Below are 20,462 nucleotides of genomic sequence, written 5' to 3'. Positions count from 1 at the left end.
ATTGTGTTCCTCTACATTGACACCGAAAAAATAAACATACGCTGTACTTTACTTGATTCACTGGAGAGTGGTGATTCGAACAAACAACTGGTATAAATCAAATGGATTGGCATAATCAAATAAATACAGATTAGCAAGCGATTCCACCACTTTCAATTATATATTCACAAACACTTTTGCATAGAAATATAGCGAGCAGAGAAGTGGTGAAATTAATTGTTGGTGAGGGTTTAAAAAAGTCTTGGAAATAATCTTGTAAGACTATATACTTAGTATATGGTATACGAATAGTTACTTTATTTAGTACGAAATCCACACATCACTTCCTTTAGCCGGAAAAAACAAACAGCGAAAAAACCAACAGGCGGTTTGTCTCTTTCTTTCTATTGTTAAAAAATGCGAATATAACTAAATGAAGTTTTCCTGGAGATTTAGAGTATACATCATCAAAGCATCACTTCCTTTGAAACTAATCTTAGCATTTCTTTATACCTATATTTTATAACGTGGATATATTTGAACTCTCTTTTGCCATTCTCTCTTATATCTCTTTAAAGCTTCTAAATTAAACAATTCGTCTAAACTTCCAAGAAGCTTTATCATTATTTATTTTATAATTTTTTTTTTAATATTTATTTGCATAGTAATTTTAATAGATAATTTGCACAAATTCTTTTGTAATTACGAATTAGTGTTTTAGTATGTTTTTTTGTTAACTTCCTATTTAAATAACGGAATTTCATGAATTTCTTATACAAGAATATTTGTAATAAAAACTGCCATGAATTCGGAAATAAAATGTTATAAGAGATAATCAAAAAACAGCTATAGGCTCGTGGCTTTTACACAAATTTGGTATTTCCATATATTAAAAATTCGTCTGAATACAAACATATAAATATATATGAACACGATAAATATATGTATTTATATATAATATATAAAAAATTGTTGGTTACGACAATACGCTGAGTATTCAACCTCGACTTTGTCTTTGACTTTGACTTGAACTTAGAGTAGATTGTATATGTTTGTTTTTGCCGAATAGTAATTACATCACAGCCTTTTTTGAATATATTTATACCGTCTGGAAGTCAAACATTTTGCTATAACAAATATTGATATATAAACATACGTACATATATTTAGTATATTAGGCTTATTTTATTTGTTAAACAGTTTTTCATATTGTAAACTCAGGGAATAACTCTGAGTGATCAACACACACACTCAAAAATATTATGTCCACAGTTTATAGTTCCACTAATAAATAAATATTTACAAACAGAGGTAGACAACCTTCGCAATGATATCAGTAACATATAAATTGTTTGATAAGTTTACAAAATTGTTACCTTTATATTGTTTATTGCTAAGCTAAGTGTTTTAGAATTTAGCCTTGAAAATATTTTGCACTGAATGATACAATCAGCATTAATTTAAGGCTATTATTTATGAACATGTAACAATTCTAGTTCACCATTTCACCTTTTTATTCTATTTCTGGCATTTTTTACCTATAAGTTATTTCTAATTAAGGAATTAGCTCACAATTTAAGAAAATAATCAAAAAAAGCAACTATTTCTGTAATGCATCAGAAGCAATCACCACTTTTGGTAACCTACCGTAACTGCTGCGTCGTAGCCTCAACAATTGACATTGATGCATTGACTTCGAAAATTGCATTTGCTTTGACGCTTCAATTGTCAGTGGATTTTGGAAACCAGTTTGGCGAAGATTTTTGACAAATAAATATTTATATTTTTCTCAAATCAATTTCAGTGAAAAATGAGTATACGTATTTTGTAAGCTTCAGCAGTATACAAAGTTTAACGTGTTTTAGACGCTATAAATATATACAACTACAATACAATTCTTGCCTAATACATAGAAATATTAGATTTATTTTTAAACAAAAAGTGACTTTTAAATATACAAATTTTCAACTTGGCAGGAATGAGCACGTAGCATTGCTAAAAATATTTAGAATACTTCGTTTAAATCTTTTAGAGTTTTCCACGGCCTCTGACTGTCACCGTATTATGCACCTCTTAAGGTTTGGTTTTACCACGAAATCTTTGAACGGCTTAAATAATTTTTTTTTTCTGGCAATTATTTGTTGACAATAAAATAAAATATAAAAATTATATATGAACTTTTTTAGATATTGGATACAGCTATTTGATATACATACATATGTATACTGAACGAAGATGTTAAAAACAGACGACCATTCGTATAATTATGTTTGTCTTTCACTGATTTTTTATAAGAGTTCATTTGCTATTTGTTTAATTTTACGCCAGTAATCTTTGGATCATTTATAAGTTTTAGAAAAATATTGCACAGAAATTATCGTCCATAGATTATTCGATGTTACCAAAGTATACCGACCCTGAAAAAGTATTACGTACAATGATCCGAAATTTGTTCACTTAAAATTAGTGTTTCATTAGTACCCTTGTCAAATTTTAAAATGAAGACTGACTTTTTGATGATATAACAAAAAAGCTTTTTTAAAGCACCTTTTGAAGTTTAAAGAGACGAATTGTGATTGCTTTGCCGAAAATACTTACCTACTTAAGTATATATGTTATGATATGATTTTCGTGTTTTCATTAAAGAGGTCAAAAATCCAATTTGGCATATCAGCAGATTTAATTTGAACAACCCCATCAGAAAGCCAACAAAAATCAAATTCTCACGCTTGTGTCTAATTTCAAGCATTTTTAAATCAAATTCTGAAGCTTATGACTAATTTCAAAATTTTTTCTCAATTTATTTAGTATCCGGCAACCACTATGATTTTTTAGCTGCATCTTCTGTGCTATATGTATAGGAAATTAGCCTGATAGAATTTCAAAAATCACACATTATTTGCTATCAGCTAAAATATTATATTTTTGAAACTGTTTGCAGATCTTAAAAAAATGTTCTTTTTGAAAATATTTAAAAATAAAAAACTATCAGTATTAAAAACGCAATTAATTTTATTTTTCACTCATTAATTGGTATTTAAAATCTACTGATTTTGGACAACTGGTCTAATATTTGTAGAGACATAGCTTCGAAACATTTTCACGAACTATTAATTTGAATTACTCTGAAAGCAAATATCAAAGAACCATAGAATTTTCCCATTTAAATTTTCTCACAAATGGAAACCAATAACAGCTGGTAGGACAATTTGACATTTTTAAATTTGGAGGAACAATTTTAATGATTCAAAAGTGAAACGTATTCACTATGTAATATTCACTTTCTTCTGCAGTATCATAAAATGTGAAAAAATACATTATTGCTGAGCTAATTAAATTTAGTATTGCAATTAAATCATAATTTATGATGATAGATTAAATTTTCGAGTAAAATCAAACGTTAACAGTTAAAAAGCAATAATAATTAAAAATGTTGCTAACCACATGATTATATGCAATAATATACAGTCGGTTAATATGAAATACACTTTTCGAAACAACATAAGTATCTAGAATTCTTGAACATCTTACATTGTCTAAATATGCAAATGCAGTAGTAGAACATCTGTTTTAATTATATTAACGGTTAATTTCGAAATTACGATTTTATAGCGTCACTGCCAATTAGAATATCTATTTTGGCGTGGCTGATTTGTGGCTGTCTATTCTAATCCCGCTTCATTAGCAATTTTTTTAACATTAACTCCTTTCTTACTCGTTCAGCCAGTCATTGAAACACATAATGCGAATCCAGTTATTTAAATGAGTCAAATTTGGAGAATATCTATTGTACACTACAAAATACAGAACAGAAAGTCAACATAACTATGCACGAGTTGCGAAGGTGAACGCCATATTCGGCATTCAAGGTTAGATTTAGTGGAAAAAAAGTTAGTCGCTTAAGCTTTCTCTAATAGAAAAATTGAAATAAAAGAAATAGTAAAAGTAATACTTAGCAGAAACATGTTTGAGCACAGCTCTGCTGATCACATGATGAGAACTTGAAATATAGTTTTTTTTATTTGAATTAGATTTATGTCAAATTTCGCACTAAAATTTTATTATCTTTCAATTGTATTCTTATGGGCGATATTGGTGTGTATTCTTATGGAATAGGAAGAGTCAGTTATTTGAAATTATGTGGTCGCAAACTAGCAAGTAGGAGTGGAGTTTACAATTCTACACCAAATTGTTAATAAATTGTGCAAATTTATTCTTTATTTATTCAATAAAGTCATTTAGAAAAATTCAAAGAAAGCTGAATAATTTTAAATTTTATCAGGCGTTGCCTTTTCTGAACGTCAAAAGAACGAAACTAAGAACTAATTTGGCTTTGCTTAGCTTTCTAATTTTATTTCAGAATGTCATCACAGGTTATAAAAATACTATATTTATTCATATTGTTAAGACCTATGAAGAAATTCAATGAAATTTCAAATTCAAAGAAATATATGAAGAAGACTTTCTTGTACTAACATATGCAACCTAACGGTGTTATATAATATTAAGGAAAATATTCTACAAATTTGTTGACATTTGAGTTTTTTGTAGCTTTATTAATGAATATAAATGGGTTTTCTCAAAACATTTATTAATTAAAATGAATAGATTTAAACTTGCCTTCGTGTATCGATAAAGGCGATAATTGCAATGAAACGTTTTATTATAATTACATAGTCAACTATTGTAGGTTGACATCCTTATTATAATATTATTAAATATGCAAGCATCTACATTGACAGTAACCATTTGGGTAGTTGACAGGTATAAAAATCGTGGAAATGATACTAAGTTAATGTCAGCTATCTCTGTATATACTGACAGAAACTAAATATTTTGATATGCAGAGTAAGAACAGGGGCCTCTTTGTTAAAACCGGTGATCATTAAAACCTTTTCGATGTACCCAAATTCAACTATATTGTTTATTTACGTCGTATTTATCTGATATGGGCATTGTCGCTCATTGAAACTATTTTCAATGTAAATCGTGAATATTTCCAAGTATTATTTCGATGTAAAGCGATCGGTTCGATATCGGCAGTTTTAACAAATGAGCAGATTATTGGGAAGAAAAGGACGTGTGTAATTCAGCTCCATATTTCAAAAACTGAGGGAATAATTTGCGTTATATATATACAGGCAGACGAATGGACAGACAGACGGACATGACCAAATCGACCCAGTAATACTTAATGTTTAGTATATAAAAATTGATATACCCTTTATAACAATACTAGAACAAAACATCAGTTATGCACTACAACCAAACTTTTTTTGGCTTAGATAGTATCTCATATGCTGCTGGAAACTCCTTATTCTAGATTGCACAGCAATTTGTAAACGTAGCCCCTTGGATCCATATATCCGAATAGGGATCACATCATCTCATAGCGTCTATCCATAATATTTTCATATTCATTTGTTTGGGTATGAGTAGCAATAAGTTGGCAACCGTGTCTGTTTAATTTTTATAAAACACGCACTCATTTTTTTCTTCTACATTTTATATTAAGGACGAAAAAATAATTTTTCTGCTTCATAGGCAATTCATTTTGTCAACAACAGTTTCTTTCTTTAAAAACTGCTTTAACAAAATATAAATAGTAGCAGTAAAATAATTTAAATAAATTACTATAAAATAAAATACAATTTAATTAAATTTAAAAAAAATGTATTGTAATACAACAACATAACAAATATAGTAAACTTAAATAAAACATATAAATAGAAATTAAAAAGAATCTTCGAAAAAAACTTTATAAATATTAAAGGTTATCTCGTTACTTCATACTTAAAATATTAATATATGAAATTACAAAGCACAAAAACTATTTTTACTAAACGAGCACTTTTAAGAGCGTCTTCCAATATTTCGCACAAAGAGAAGGTATACAACTTAGTGAAACCAAAAAATCGCCTTTAATACATTTTTAATGCAAATATTAAAACAGAGGTGTTATTTTGAATTTTTTCTTCATTGCGCTATGTGCTTGCATAATTTGCTATACAACCGTTATTTTTATATATTACAAATCATTAAAAGAAATGTTTGCAATATTCAGTAATAAACATGCAAACATCTTCATTTATATAGCATATTTCTTTTTATTATGGATCTTTTCAATTCATGTAACATTTAAACTAGTTTACTCAAACTCAAAACACTTGACATTCATTTTATGTTTATCTCTATTTTGCTGAAATGACAATTCCGCACTAAGTTTGGATGTCGACTGTGGAATGTCGTTCGTGCACAAGTGCAACATAATCGGCTATTTTAGCAATTGCACGCCAGCGCAGTGCATTTGCACCTAACAATAAAGTTGTTTTTGCTTTTTGCAAAGGCTTTGCGAATTCTTTTATTTTTTTTAGTTTTGTTATTTCTTTTTACGTCACACTTGGCTGAAGCATTATACTACCTTGGACGGACGAAATGTCCAACAAGAATAGTTAAACAAATAACACAGCCACAACTGGTAGTTGTCTGCCCCACCTTTGATGTCAGAGCTGATGTGCACACACATATGTTAATATACATGTTTGAAGCTAACAGAAAATAAACAATTAGCTTATTTGCAAATAAATGTTAATTTTTTATTTAAAATGCCTCCACAAACAAGTTGCCTGGCGTGCAGCACCACCCTTCTCTTGTCCATCCTTTAAGAAATGAAAAATAAAATAAAAAAATTTAGAAAAAAACGAAACAAGAATCTTTATTGCTCGCCAAGTAGCTGAGCGTTTGTGAGGATGCGCCTGCTACGGCTCTTCTTTTGCAATCTATAACTCGTATTTGTATTTTTGTATATGCATGCTTGTATGTATGTGTGCGCCTAGAGGCTCGCTCACAAACGACTTTTCACACCACACTTACAACGAAATACCGCAAAATTCAACTAAATTCTCAGCGCCTCACTGCTTTGGCGCCCTTCTTGTGCGCGCTCATGCTAATGCATCGCTCTTTGCTTGCTCTTAAGCTCTTTGCTTCGGCTATTTGCGTTGCTTTGGCTCACCAACTGCTGTGGTGCGCTGTTTGGAGACTCGTTTGCTGTGCTTGGCTGGCTCCGGCTGGTCGGTTGGCTTTTGCTTCGCGCAGCTTGGAACTCCTCCCGCTGTCTACTTGCTGCAAAATTAGTTCTTCATCAACGGTCAATTCAGGCGCACATGCGCACTTCACCAACATAACGGTCGAACGATTGACAATCGCAGCCGCCGATACGAGCCAGTAGCAAACGAAAGACTTAAGTCACAAACTTTCGATTTCATTAACGAGTGCACCGCCGCCGTCGCAACCGTTCATACGTACGTTTTCACTTTCGTCTCATTTCTCGCCGTGTTATACGACACGCGACGACAATCCACAACATTTCTATCAATTTCATTCCAAGTTTTGAGTTGAGTGGTTTTTTGCTGACAATAATAATCATTTTTTTTTTCAATTTATATTTGTGTGTGCTTGTCGTCGCTGTCGTTGCGCACCAATACTAATACATTGACGTGCCAACGTTTCGGGAATGCAAGCAACACTTGCGCTCGACGTAGTTAAAAGACGGCAGCTGTAATCTGTGGCATGTACTGCGCAGGCGTCACTGTTGTAGCAATATTTTTCCAAAGCATAACACAAAAATTTTAATATTTTCACATTTTAATTTTGTTTTTGTTTTTGTCAATTTTTGTATTTCGTTGAGGTAATATTGTGCATAAATTAAATAAAAATACACTAAAGCACGCTGACCACCTTTCGAAACAAATAAAACAAAAATCCTCTAACCAGTCCGCTGGTTTCCGATATTCCGGCTGCGTTTGAAATATTTGTGTTGAAAAGTGCGTACAACCGAAACCGATTTCCGTGTTTGTTTGTATTTACGTTGTTTTTGGTTTTACATTTGCTTAGCGCCTTCATCGTTTGGACAAAAAAAAAACTCAATAAAAAAACAGAAATAATAACACAAAAAAATCATTTACATACGAAAAATATTTGCTTTGCATAAAAATACAGTTTTAAAGTCATTTTCAATAACATCGTTAATCAAAAACAACGACAACAACAACCACATAACAACGAGAAAATAATCAACGTTAACCGAGCATCATGCAAAAGTATTTGTTTTTGTCTGTGATATTATATTTGCAAATAATCGGTGGGCATCCAGCGAACCCATCGAAGCAACCAACGACAGGTAGGTCACCTTACTACATAAATATGAATGTACATATGTATGTGTGCACGTGCGGTAGTGGTGCTTCGTTATAGCAATGTTTTATTTATTTTCTGAGAGAGTTATAAAGCTGATAAATAATAACATAAAATTTGCATTCCTTAACTCTCCGCTTCTTAACTGGTTATATTTATTATATTGTGTGGCGTATTTTTGACGTCATAACCGTTATGTAATGTGGCCTCGCTTATTATGTTTTTGCATGTTTGATGTTTGTTTTGGTTTACTTACGTTGATCCTGCTCTCAAGAGACTTTTGATGGCTTTGGCTTGGATCTACTTTCACTGCACTGCAGAGTGGCTTTGTTGATATTTGATCGCAAGCAATTTGAGCCGATTTTTTTTGTTTCAACATTTTTGTTACTCCAAAGGGAGTAAATTCTGTATGATTTCATTAAAGTCTCCTAACTTTGGTATATATGAATATTTTTGTTGTTGTAATAAGTGAAGTCAATAAATGTAATAAAATATAATTAATATATTTATATGTAAGTAAGCTAGATACAAACATATGTATATGCAAATAAAAACTGTTTGTAACTTTCAGAATATAGTAGAAGTGTTTTTATACTGTCTACTCAATTTCTAAAATTATCAATTTTTTTAAGTGATCGAATAAAGCAAAATCATTATATAAGGTGTTAATTTTCTTTTTATTTAAAAGCGATTTTTTGATATTTCAATAATTTTTTATTATTTAACAGTTTTAGTATATCTTATTTGTACTTACATAGTGCTTGGCATATGCATTTGTTAAACTTATTTACTTCAATAAAATAAAATAAAAAACTTCAAAATTTCAAAACTAAAGGGCAAAAATAAAATTTCAACATTTTTTTTTTGTTTTTTTTTGTGAATATTACATTTGTCCATTAAATAACTTTATTATATTCTAAATTTTTTTAATTTGGTGGATATTCAATTTTTACAATTAAATAATCTTTTTATATGCTACTTTTTTTTAATTTTTGGAACATTTTTCTTCTACCTCTTTCTATATCCTATATAACATTCCTTATAAAAAAGTTTTTCATAATAAAATAAAGTTTCAAAATTATTTTTTGGTGAATATTTAATTCTTTCAAAAAAAATTTATTTTATATTCTAAATTTTTTTTTTTGTTTATTATAATTTTCAATACACAGAGTTTTTCTAGCTCTTTCTATCAATTTTTTTTTAAGATTTTATAATTTTTAAAAAAGTGAAACTTTTGCAATAAGATTTTTAATTAAAGTTTTTTATAATTAACAAATACGAAAGAGGTTTATATATATATATACATTTTTCGTAAAATAATATAATATTAGGACAGCTCTTGTCAAATTACTGAAAATAGTTGTAATTTCAATGCTTAACAACTTTTTCGGAGTCGAACGGCAAACTATAGAATAAGTAAAATTTGTACTTGCTACTTAAATGATGCGCAGTGTTACCGCCTTGGAACTGACAACTTCTAAATTTAAAAGATTTTTTTAGTTGTAGTAGAAACAATGGCGAAATTTTCCTATTGTCAATTTTGCTGACATTTTTGTAATTGAATTTGATGTAATCAAAACCGGGCATTAGTGTAAGTATACAATGAGAGAGTAAAAAATATGTTTGTATTTGCTTGTATGTGTGCTGTTATAAATTTATGCATATCAAGAAGTTATATGCATACTATTTGTGGCAGGTTGTTGTTGATAAATATTTGCTTAAAGCAACAAATTATTTCATTTCTAAGAGAGCAGAAGTTAGGAGCATATAGAATGTGAGCAACGGATAATGACTAATGCATTTGGATTGCAAGAACAGATTGTAAGAGTCTAGCAATCAAAGTGTTACAGAACACTACCACAACTTATGACAGTTGTAAAATTTTTAAAAATTTTATGGAATAATATTTTAAATATTCGTTTAGCAATATGCTTAAGTAATTATAGATGAATAATATATTTGGTGTTTGAAGCGATGTTTTTGATAAAACTCCATGCCAGATTTCGTGAAGCAATCGTGTCAAACTGAAAAGTTTTCCATACAGGCACTTGATTCCGCTCGTTCAGTTTGTATGGCAGCTATGTGCTATAGTAGTCCGATATCCACCCTGTTCCGACAAAGAAGCAGCTTCTTTGTGAGAAACGTAAGTGTGCTAAATTTCAGATCGATGTCTCAAAAGCTGAGGGACTAGTTCTCGTATATACAAACAGACAAACGGAAATGGTGGACAATCGACGCAGCTCGTTACGCTGATCAGCTAATACATACATATATGTATGCTTTATATTTTGTTTGAAAGAAAAACTCTCTGCTCTTAATTAGCTAAAAGCTCTTCAAAAACATTTTTCTATACAAAATAAGCCAAAAAGTATTATTAATTTTAATTTTCAGTTATTCTAAAAATGTAGCTTATCAGGTTTGCAATACTCATTAATAGTTTCAAATTCAATGCTATATATTTGTGTACAAATTTGAAATACTGAAAGTGGGTTAACTGTACCAAATACTTATGAAATTATTACTTTTCTGAAATTTAATCAAAAATTCTGCAGCAGAAACTAGTTTACACAACCTAAGTTTTATCTTGAGCGCAAGATTGCTTCGCATAATGTCATTCACATTATTTTTAGAAGCACTCAAGCCGAGTATCGATAATAATTTGTCACATTAAAACACGTTTTAAATGCGTTAAAAAAATTCACTTTTAAGTCACTTTGATATACATACAGAGCTATAACGGAAATTGCATATTTTTCGCTAACTTGTCTGCAAAAAAATATATTGAAGCGCTTAATGAAACGGTGTTGGTTGCGCCGATTAGTTGAATATTCATTATACACCTGAATATTGTTGCTAATAAATAAAATATATTGATTTTTCTAAGATAAAGGCAGATATACATATATTAATTTGCATATAGGGGGGAAAACGGCAATTTTTAAATGACTAATCTGTTGAACAGTGTATAAACAACGAGAGGAAGGAAACTATTATCGATGTTTTACCTTTAGATTCTTTGTTTTGTATATTCAATAAATCTTTTTCATACTTATTTATTATCCTGTTTGGCAACAAGTGTGGTGCATTTCTTAAATCACCACTAAATATTTGAATTTTCGCAGTAAACACTTTAATGATATCATTTAATCCACATAACAAATAAATTTTGCTTGGCATATATAATTAATAAGTTACGAACTGTATCATTTGACCAAAAGTGCTTTCAAAAAGCAAAAATATAATATATTGTGACATTAGAAAAGATACGATCACATCTTCCATCATAAATAAGATGTTTCGCTTTTGGTACACATAACAAGTTTTTCAAATTACAATGTCAATGAAAAGTCCACTTAGCCTTGTCCACTCAAAAATAGAGTATATTTAATGCTGCATACCGTAAATTACACAATTAAGCATTTTGACATTGAATTTATCTTAACGTAAGTGTAAATATTGCAGCGTCAACCCACATCTAGGTGCAAATGGTAAAGCTATGTATATGAATGCCAACAACAAATTTTATGTCGGATAATGTTTGTCATTAAATTGTGTTCTTGCATGGCTATTACGACTTTAAGGTGGCAGTCACGGTTAACAATGCACATAACTATACATCATGTACTCATATATGTATGTATGTATGTATGTTCGAATGTTCATTTGCTCAGTAATGTGAAATTAAAGATATTCGATATCAGGCTTATAAAATCTGTGCTTAATCTTTTGGTTTTAATGTGCTTTAAATTCTTTTGAGGATTTCTTATTTTTTGGAATTGAACATTGAACTTTTCAGCTTAATTTTTTAATACCAAACATTTTACTATATGTTATGTAAATGTGTTCGCAAGATTTATTGTAGACACAATGCCATAAAATGTTTTAAGAGTATTTTTTTCCATTTATAAATTTTATTTATACTGGTTGCAAACATCAATCAATCCAATGCTTTTTTAGGTACAATTTACAAAACATAAATTAGATGTCTAAACACATTATGCTGTTCATTATTTTCCAAGTTGATTTTCATATATATTAAACAAGACATATTTTGATCTTTCGCAGTAATTTTTTATGTTCAAAAAAATTAAACATATAACTTTGGAATAATAATATTTTAAAACAAAATTATTATAATTAAAAAAATTATATTCCAATGCAAGAATTTCCGTTCTCCAAAAACGGTTCTAATACATTTTTTCCTAAATTCATTTATTTAAACGTTATACGCAATCAAAGTCATACATCAAATGTACTGAGCATTCGTACAAGCGGCTTTTAAATTCTGCGTTACTCGCATTCATGCGACATGGCACTGTATGAATGCTCAGTTACTGAATTACTGAGCCGCAGACTTTTGTTCCAATATTATTATTTTAAGGTTGAAGGTTTGCATGTTTAATGCAAAATACCAAAAAAAGCCAGGTTATATAAATGGGAAAAGAAATATGATTTTGACATGATTTAAATTTGAAATACGGAAATGGTTTATGATGGATCTTTTTTGTTAGAACAAAAAACTTCGCCTGAACAGAAAATAAAACTGGACATTTTTTAGGAAAGTAAGACATGCCAGAAGTTTTCATGGTAATCAATTACTTGGCCTCAATTGCCGAATGTCGCAATCATCAGAACAGAAAAACAGTCGCAGGAAAACCAAACCAACAGCTAAGGTAAAAAGCGGTCCTCACTAAATTCTTAAATAACTTAACGTTATTGTTGAAATTAATCCCTAAAAATTACTTCGGAGTGTTTTCAATGATGTAGTAACGACATTTTCACCGGAAGTACACATTTTCTAACCAAACTGCTATTTCCACCTGACTTAGCGAATTAGATGCCAAGCAGAAAGTTATTGTCATAAAAAAGTTCAAATAAGGAAGACTTATCAAAGCTATTCCGATGATTTCGACTAAATTAGACCAGATATCTATTCTCTTTATCTAAAAAATCTAACAATTTTTAACTTTTCTGTAATACATATTGTATGTATGTATTTCTTCGATTCATTGCTATTTGCAAATCGTTTCAGTGAGTCAAAACTGAGTCAAAAACTGGCGCTAGCGATAAGTGAATATATTCCACAGATATCGTGTAGAGAATACACCTAGTGTATTTTCTGTTGAACTCAAACAGATATAGTGAAGCATCTTTTCGATATCCCTCTGAATAACATTAGGTTAAGTTAGGTTTAGTAAGATCGGGGTTCACACTGTTAACATATATACAGTCCTTTGTAAAGCCAGACAAAAAAACTCCTGTAGTTGGATATCAGCTATCGCCAAAATCCTGTAGGCCTATCACAAATCTGCTTAAGTGTTTTATTCTTTTTTCGCTATTTCACTTGGTCTGAAAGTATGAGATCCGATGTATGTATACCTTGATCAAGCAAACGCGGTACGTTCGAGGAGGAAGTGTTGAGAAAATTGTAACTCGTATTATTCCAGACAGCTGCTGCAGCTGGCATCCGGTAATATTTTCAATCCTACCGCGTGAGTTCCGATCGGATAGTATTCAGTAAGAACTTCTTGCTGATAGCGAAGAGCTCCTTAGACCTCTTCCGTTTTACCTCAGGCCAGAAGGACCTTGCGACTGCACAGCTGCTGGTAGTTGACCAACGCTTGCTGAACTAGTCTGAGTGCAACGGTCCAGTAGCAAACTACAAGAAGTCAACGAAGCTCCTAGCCATTCTCATACCGCAGTTATTGATACTTAAGTACCTGTCCTAGACATCCCTTCACTAGGCTTGAGCGCACAGTTAACGAATTCAAGACCAATATCGCTGTCCTACTAACGGAGTGCATAGTCAAGACTCTGAAGGAGGCTACACTCCGGAGCAGCATAGCAGCATACTACTAGCTTTATGGCAACAACCTCCGCTTGGAAGACGTTACAGTGGTCAGGAAGCCTAAAACTGGAGTTGATGGAAAGTTCCGACAGCGTACTCCTTCTTCAACCGTCCCTGTAGGCTACGAGTAAATACGTACTCTGGATGGATGGAGGCAGTTACGACATTAGCCCGCCGGTCGATAATCCAGTAATGCTAAAAAAAATATAGTTTAAACGATAGTTTGTTAAATGATTACGTCTGCTTTTGCCACCTCTCTACATCATAAAATTTCTTAGTATGTTACTACAATATGGAAACTTTAAATATAATATAAAAAACAGCAAAAAAGTATTATTGACTTAAACTGTTTTACCTTTTTCCCACATAATTTGCTACCAACTATTGTGACCATTGACTAATAAAAAACTCAAATAGGTAATTAATCAAAGGCTTCCGCAAAGTCTTGTTTTCAAAATAACAACAAAATTGGATTTAGGAAAATTTTGAACGAAAACAAAGAGGAATACATCACCTTCAACGTCGACATAAACAACTCCCACTATTTAATTGTAAAGTGATGTGATACGAGTTTGGCGTTTTTGCAATAATCACACCACCTTGGGCCCTACTAGTTGCACGCACGGCAGCTTTAGGTGGCAAATATGCATTTGACGTGTACACGATAATAAATTGCTATAAAGTAGCTTAAGTTTACAATGGCAACGACCGTTGCATTTCATTTAAGCCACGCTTTAAAGCCATTTTCTTGTGTGTGTGGCAGCTTCGACCAGTGCATTTATTGTTACCTTCCGTGAGGGCGTCGCCATTTGATATTTCTATGCATATTAGTTACCTTCTTCAGCGATTTTTACTCGCACCTCGTGTTCGCTTATTTTTTGCTTTTTCCATATTTAATAACACTACAATACTTTAGCTTTTATTATGAATACATGAGTATGTTGAGTTGTTACTTTAGTGTTGTTTGTGCGATAGTTTCTTTTGTGCGCTCGTTGTGTCCGTCCATTGAATTGCAGTGACGTTCAAGCAATACCGTTCACAAGTGACCTTGCTATGTGGGCCGTCAAGTTTTGACTAATAGCATCACACACGAAACATCAGACATGAAACACCACACAAAGTTCCCTCGTTTCTGAGCAATTTTACAATGAATTTGTTAGTCATAATTATAAAATGGTTCTTGCAAGTGATTAGCAAATTTTGATGCCCTGGCACGTACAAGTATATGTGTATATATACCAGTACTACCCAAATGTATAAAGCTGGAGTTAACAATAGAAATGATATTTCAATGTTGTTAATGTAGAGCATTTAACTATAATTAGAAAATATATTTTTTTAAATGTTTACGGGTTTCACAAATATTTCTTTAAAGCGTATTACTGCTTTTCTGTCAGGTTGAAATACGAAAGTTGACTAAAACCCCAAATTATTTCGTATTTCCTACGCATCCTCTTTCTTTACTACTATCACATTGAATCTCTCTTAGTGCCAGTACTAGTATTTAGTATGTCTAGGTTCAGTTTATTCCAGAGTTTAACATTTTGAAGCGTTGCCAGTTCAAAAAGTACTTGCCTCCGTTTACAATGTGAATTTTGTATAAAAGAAGAAAAAACATTAACTTCGGTAGTCACGAAGATATAATACCCTTCACAAATACAAACGATTCCTTACGGTCAGGCAGCTATATACTATAGTGACTCGATCTGAACAATTACCGCAGAGATGTCACCATTGACTTGGACAATAACCCAAGCCAAATTTCATGAAGACATCTCGTCAACTACAAAAATTGTCCATCCAAGGACTGGGTTTCGATCGTTCAGTTTGTATGGCAACTATATGATATATGGGCGGATCTGACAAACGGGCATTTCTTGGTGAAGAAAGGAAAGTTGCCGTCCGATAACTTAAAAACTGATACATATAGACGGACATAGCTAAATTGTTACGATGATAATTTATATAGATACTTTAAAGGGTCTCTGATATTTCCTTTTTGCTGTTACAAACATCGTGGCAATCTTAATATACCCTGTTCAGGGTATAAAAATAATAAGCTATGTTTTTGATTAGTTACCATACTCTAGAATTTTTAAAAATCAGACATTTTTGCTTCGAGCCCAGAAATATTGTAAAAGCAAATCGCTCAGTTACTGACTGATTTCGATTTGGCTCCAATTTTACAAGAGATTATAAGTAGAAAGGCCTAGGGCTTTTATTGTGCATATTTTATTTTTTATAAACCTACGAAAGGCCTACGGTCAATCACCTGTATAGATGCCAATTAAATTTAAACCTCAGCATTAAATTTCTTATAAATTTCAGTATAAATAAAATAAATATCCCTCCACATAATTTTCACATATTTCTTTGCCTATATTTTTTTTTTTGGAAAAAATAATAAAATTAGATGATTTGCCGACGTTATTGGTTGTGTAATCACCAATGATATTATAATTTGGCGAAATTTCTATATTGATATTTGTGGTTGCGCTAAGCCAGTGAATTCAATCAGTTGTCAAATACCGGTAGTCCCTAGAGAGAGTTGGCTACGATAGTTGAACTGCCTGGATCTGAAATTATTCCAAAACCAATTATTTATAAACATTCAACAAATTTGACAAAATTCGCACTTACAGCCATACTGCTGAAGTTATCAAGGAGATAGTGTAAAAGTGTTGGCACTTTCTTCTTCACTATCTCACTTTCGCGAGTAGAAGCTTGAAGCAGCTTAGTTATAATGTTATAGCTTTCTTTCCGTTCGGGAATTATGACATAACATTCCATGAAATCCGCAATCGTATAGTTAATCAAGCCACATACAAGATTTAAAAATATATTTAAAATTTATTTTCTCGACTTAATATCTATCTTATACGAATATATGAACAATAATTACTCACTATATGTATAAATATCTTTATCTTATACGAATCTACAAAGGATTCGTTACTTACAATGCAGCTTATACCAATAAAAGTGACAAAACTTAAACATATAACCCACACCGCTCTTTCTTTTATAATTAAAAATTGACTTTAAAAAAAATTACTCGTATCAGATTATTTATGGAACACTTTATCCATCCACACTCAAACCAAACATATTTTTACAAACGCCTATTAACCACAATTTGTGCCGGCCTTTATTGCGATCTGGCAATGCCTACAAATACGACCTTTAAAATTAAATGCATATGTATTAAGTTCAGCGTCATAAAATCCATTTAATTAATTTGTATGTATGAATGTTAAATCTTCAAATCGCCATTGCAATTAAATTTAACACCCTTTTTCAGAGTTTGTCTTCTTCTTCTTCTTCTACTTCTATTTCTTTTTCTTATTTTTATCATCTTCTTTGGCATTTTATTTTATTGTATAACCAGCTGTCCAGTTCTGCTTTAAAATATCATTGTAATTAATTAAACTTCTTTTTACTCTTCTCTATTTGCATTGCCTTCGTGGTTTGCCCACTTGCGGCCGATTCACACATCACTATTTGCTGGTGTATTGGTGTGACTTGATTTGGTGGATCACTACTATTGCTGATGTTGTTGCTGCTGTTGGTGTTGCTGTTGATGCTGCCGTCACAGATTGTCCGAACTGTGTGGACGAGTCTCAATACAATAACAAATGGACAATGCCTTTGCTCAAACTGGGCGAGAAGCGTTACTACCTCGGCATCTTCTTCAAGGTAAGCCAGTTTCCGGTTCTGTTGAATTTTTTGTATCAATATAGTATATACTGCATATGTAAGTGTTCTCAAATTTAACTGCTTCTCCGTGCTTATATGTACACATACTTGTATATATATATATATATATATGTATATAAGGTCGTGCAAACTGTGCCTGAGCTTAAGCACGTCTCTCCTCCAGCTCCCCAGCTATAGCTTGTAACTTTGCACGTGTGTTGAAAATCTGTCAACGGCATTTTTTCGTTTCGCTTGTGCATTTTTCTTCTGATTTTTGCATTTTACAGCTGCCAAGTATTGCACTGAAATAATAATAAAGCCATGGGAATTTTGCAATAAAATTTTGTAGTCTGACATTTAAACTATATTTTTCATGAGACACTCAGACAGACTAACGGTTATTGCTGTACATATGTTAGAGATTTGCATTGTAGCTAATGCAAAGAGTAAATAAATTTTAGAATAGCACATTTGTTGCATCTTTTGTGGCGATTTGTACGAAGCTGTGCAAAATCATAGGCGCTGCGGGCAATGCAGTTGGCTTTTTATGAGCCATCAAACAAAAATGTGGGCGGCGTAAATATCGTGACTTTAAGTATATCTCAAATAAATACAGCTTATTTAAGTGCTTAAACTCTCATGATTTAATTGCAATAAAATTATTATTTAAGGCATCAATTTAATGGGGCGCTTTGAACATTTTTCATGTTTTTACTACAGTGTGCTATAGGTAATCAGTTACCTGCAGTGCAGACAGGGCAAATATATATTCGTTATTTATGGGGCACAATTATCTTCGATTACGCTCTGTTGGCTTCGCATAACTACCTACCGTTAACCCATTTTCTCTGATTTCATGTGAACTGTTTACATAACATTCCTCATTTAGAACGAAACAGATAAGGGCATCGGGTCATAGTTTCGAGGTGGACTGTTGCCGACCCAAAGGTCGCCCCAGCTTATATCGTTCTCATTTCTGATCATCTCTGAAGCCGGAGCAGACAGGTGTGTAAAGTGTCTAACAGAATAATCACGGAATATTGAAGCAATCTTGTCTGCACCCTAACACACATCCCAACAATTTCACTCCTTGAGAATACAGTGGCTTCTCAACGAACTTGTTTGGGGTTTCCTTGTAATCACAGAACTTCATGTAAACTTCTGCAATATTTTCTATAGAGATTCCAGTGGGAAGCGTTTCGAAAGCAAAGCGCTGTTGCCGTTAATAACCTTATGAAAGATATTTAGTTAGATAGATGCAGGGTTTCGAATTTTCTAATTAAAAAATTTTGGATTAAAAATAAAATAAATCAGAAATTTTATATTGATGAAATTATATATATTAAGTTTGGCACGATATTTGTAATACGCAACAGGAAACGTCAAAGACCCTATAAAGAACCTTAGTATATAGCTGCCATATAAACTGGCCGATCACAGTCCTTGTAAAGAATCTTTATAAGGGGTATTATAGTATATATAAATTTGAGTAAGTGATACTTTCTTTTGTTTTTCAAATCAAAAGCTGGAATAAAAACGTATGCAAAGGAAAGATTTACATATATCGAATTAAAACACTATAATTAAAGTACAATAATTAAACGCAAATAAGACAAAGAAATTTTATTGAAAATAAGTTTCCTCTTACAAAGTCAACCAATATGTTAGATAGGTACACAACAGCGATATATCTTAAAATTCAAAAACACAATTTTTGAAATATTTAATTATAAAATTGCTATAACATTTGTTTTTATTTCCAATCCAGTATTTAAAAATAAAGTTGAGATTTTTAGTTTTTAATCTGATTTTTGGGATATAACAGTTTTTAATACGATATTTATGATTAGAAATTTGAAAATTACTTTTGATTAAGATTTTCGACGGATACATATCATTATAAAAAACAATGCATCACTTTGATTATATGCATTTAGCATAAAAGCCTCAAATTACATTATATAAGCATAAGCTAAATAAAACAATAAGTAATAAAAATTAAACACGGATACAATGCAAGTCAAGACTCACTTGACTGTTTTATATAAAATTTATAACTTAAATATTTATTACTTTCTTGTTTGAAAATCACGAAAATCTTGTTATTGTCTCAATTTAAAAAAAAAATCACTTCACTTTGGTAATCTATGTACCATGATCTTATGGTAAATACAGATTTATTATATACACCATAAAATAGTGCCATTAAAACAGAATTAAATGAAAATTTTACATACGACCATGAAATAGTATGTTTAGAAGCAAACTAATTATTATAATGTATTTGTAATAAAAATTTGAGGTCTTTCGTATAACCAAATATTTATGAACCATATGTCTGACACGATAAATAAAGGCCGATATCTTTAGAGTGACAGCTATTTGGATCAACTATATTATATTATATTCTTTTGAAGTTTATGTCTAAATTCCGAACATATGCATATTTGTATGTAGCCTATCCGGTATGTATATACCAATAAGAATAAAACTTAAATTATTTAATTAAAGTATTCTTATCTTCGCTCGTAAAAAACTTATTCCAACAAAATATTTAAAGCAGCTTAAAACCTGCTTCAATTTAATATATGCGTGCTATCACCAAAAACCCCCACAACTTTTTAGTAGAATATAGTAATTAGTTTGGAAACATAGCATTTCTTAGTCGTATGCAAAATTTTCATTTAATTCGGTTTTAATGGCACTCTCTTATGGTCACTGTGGAAAGTTGATGCTGCGCGAGGTC

The 20,462-nt window shown here is 31.3% G+C and overlaps 1 protein-coding gene across 2 annotated transcripts in view; it reads left to right on the top strand.

The window, feature by feature from the left end:
- The window catches only part of tfc (triforce), a 70,363-nt gene that overhangs the window by 35,785 nt on the left and 14,116 nt on the right, over window positions 1-20,462 (top strand). For both annotated transcript variants that reach the window (XM_036359130.2, XM_014237964.3), the window contains exon 3: window positions 17,616-17,716. In XM_036359130.2, the coding sequence (XP_036215023.2) occupies window positions 17,616-17,716 (101 nt within the window). The remainder of the gene's footprint in view (window positions 1-17,615; window positions 17,717-20,462) is intronic.

The sequence above is a fragment of the Bactrocera oleae genome, chromosome 6, assembly GCF_042242935.1.
Source record: "Bactrocera oleae isolate idBacOlea1 chromosome 6, idBacOlea1, whole genome shotgun sequence".
Lineage (NCBI taxonomy): Eukaryota > Metazoa > Arthropoda > Insecta > Diptera > Tephritidae > Bactrocera > Bactrocera oleae.
This window is presented reverse-complemented; position numbering and strand designations above follow the sequence as displayed.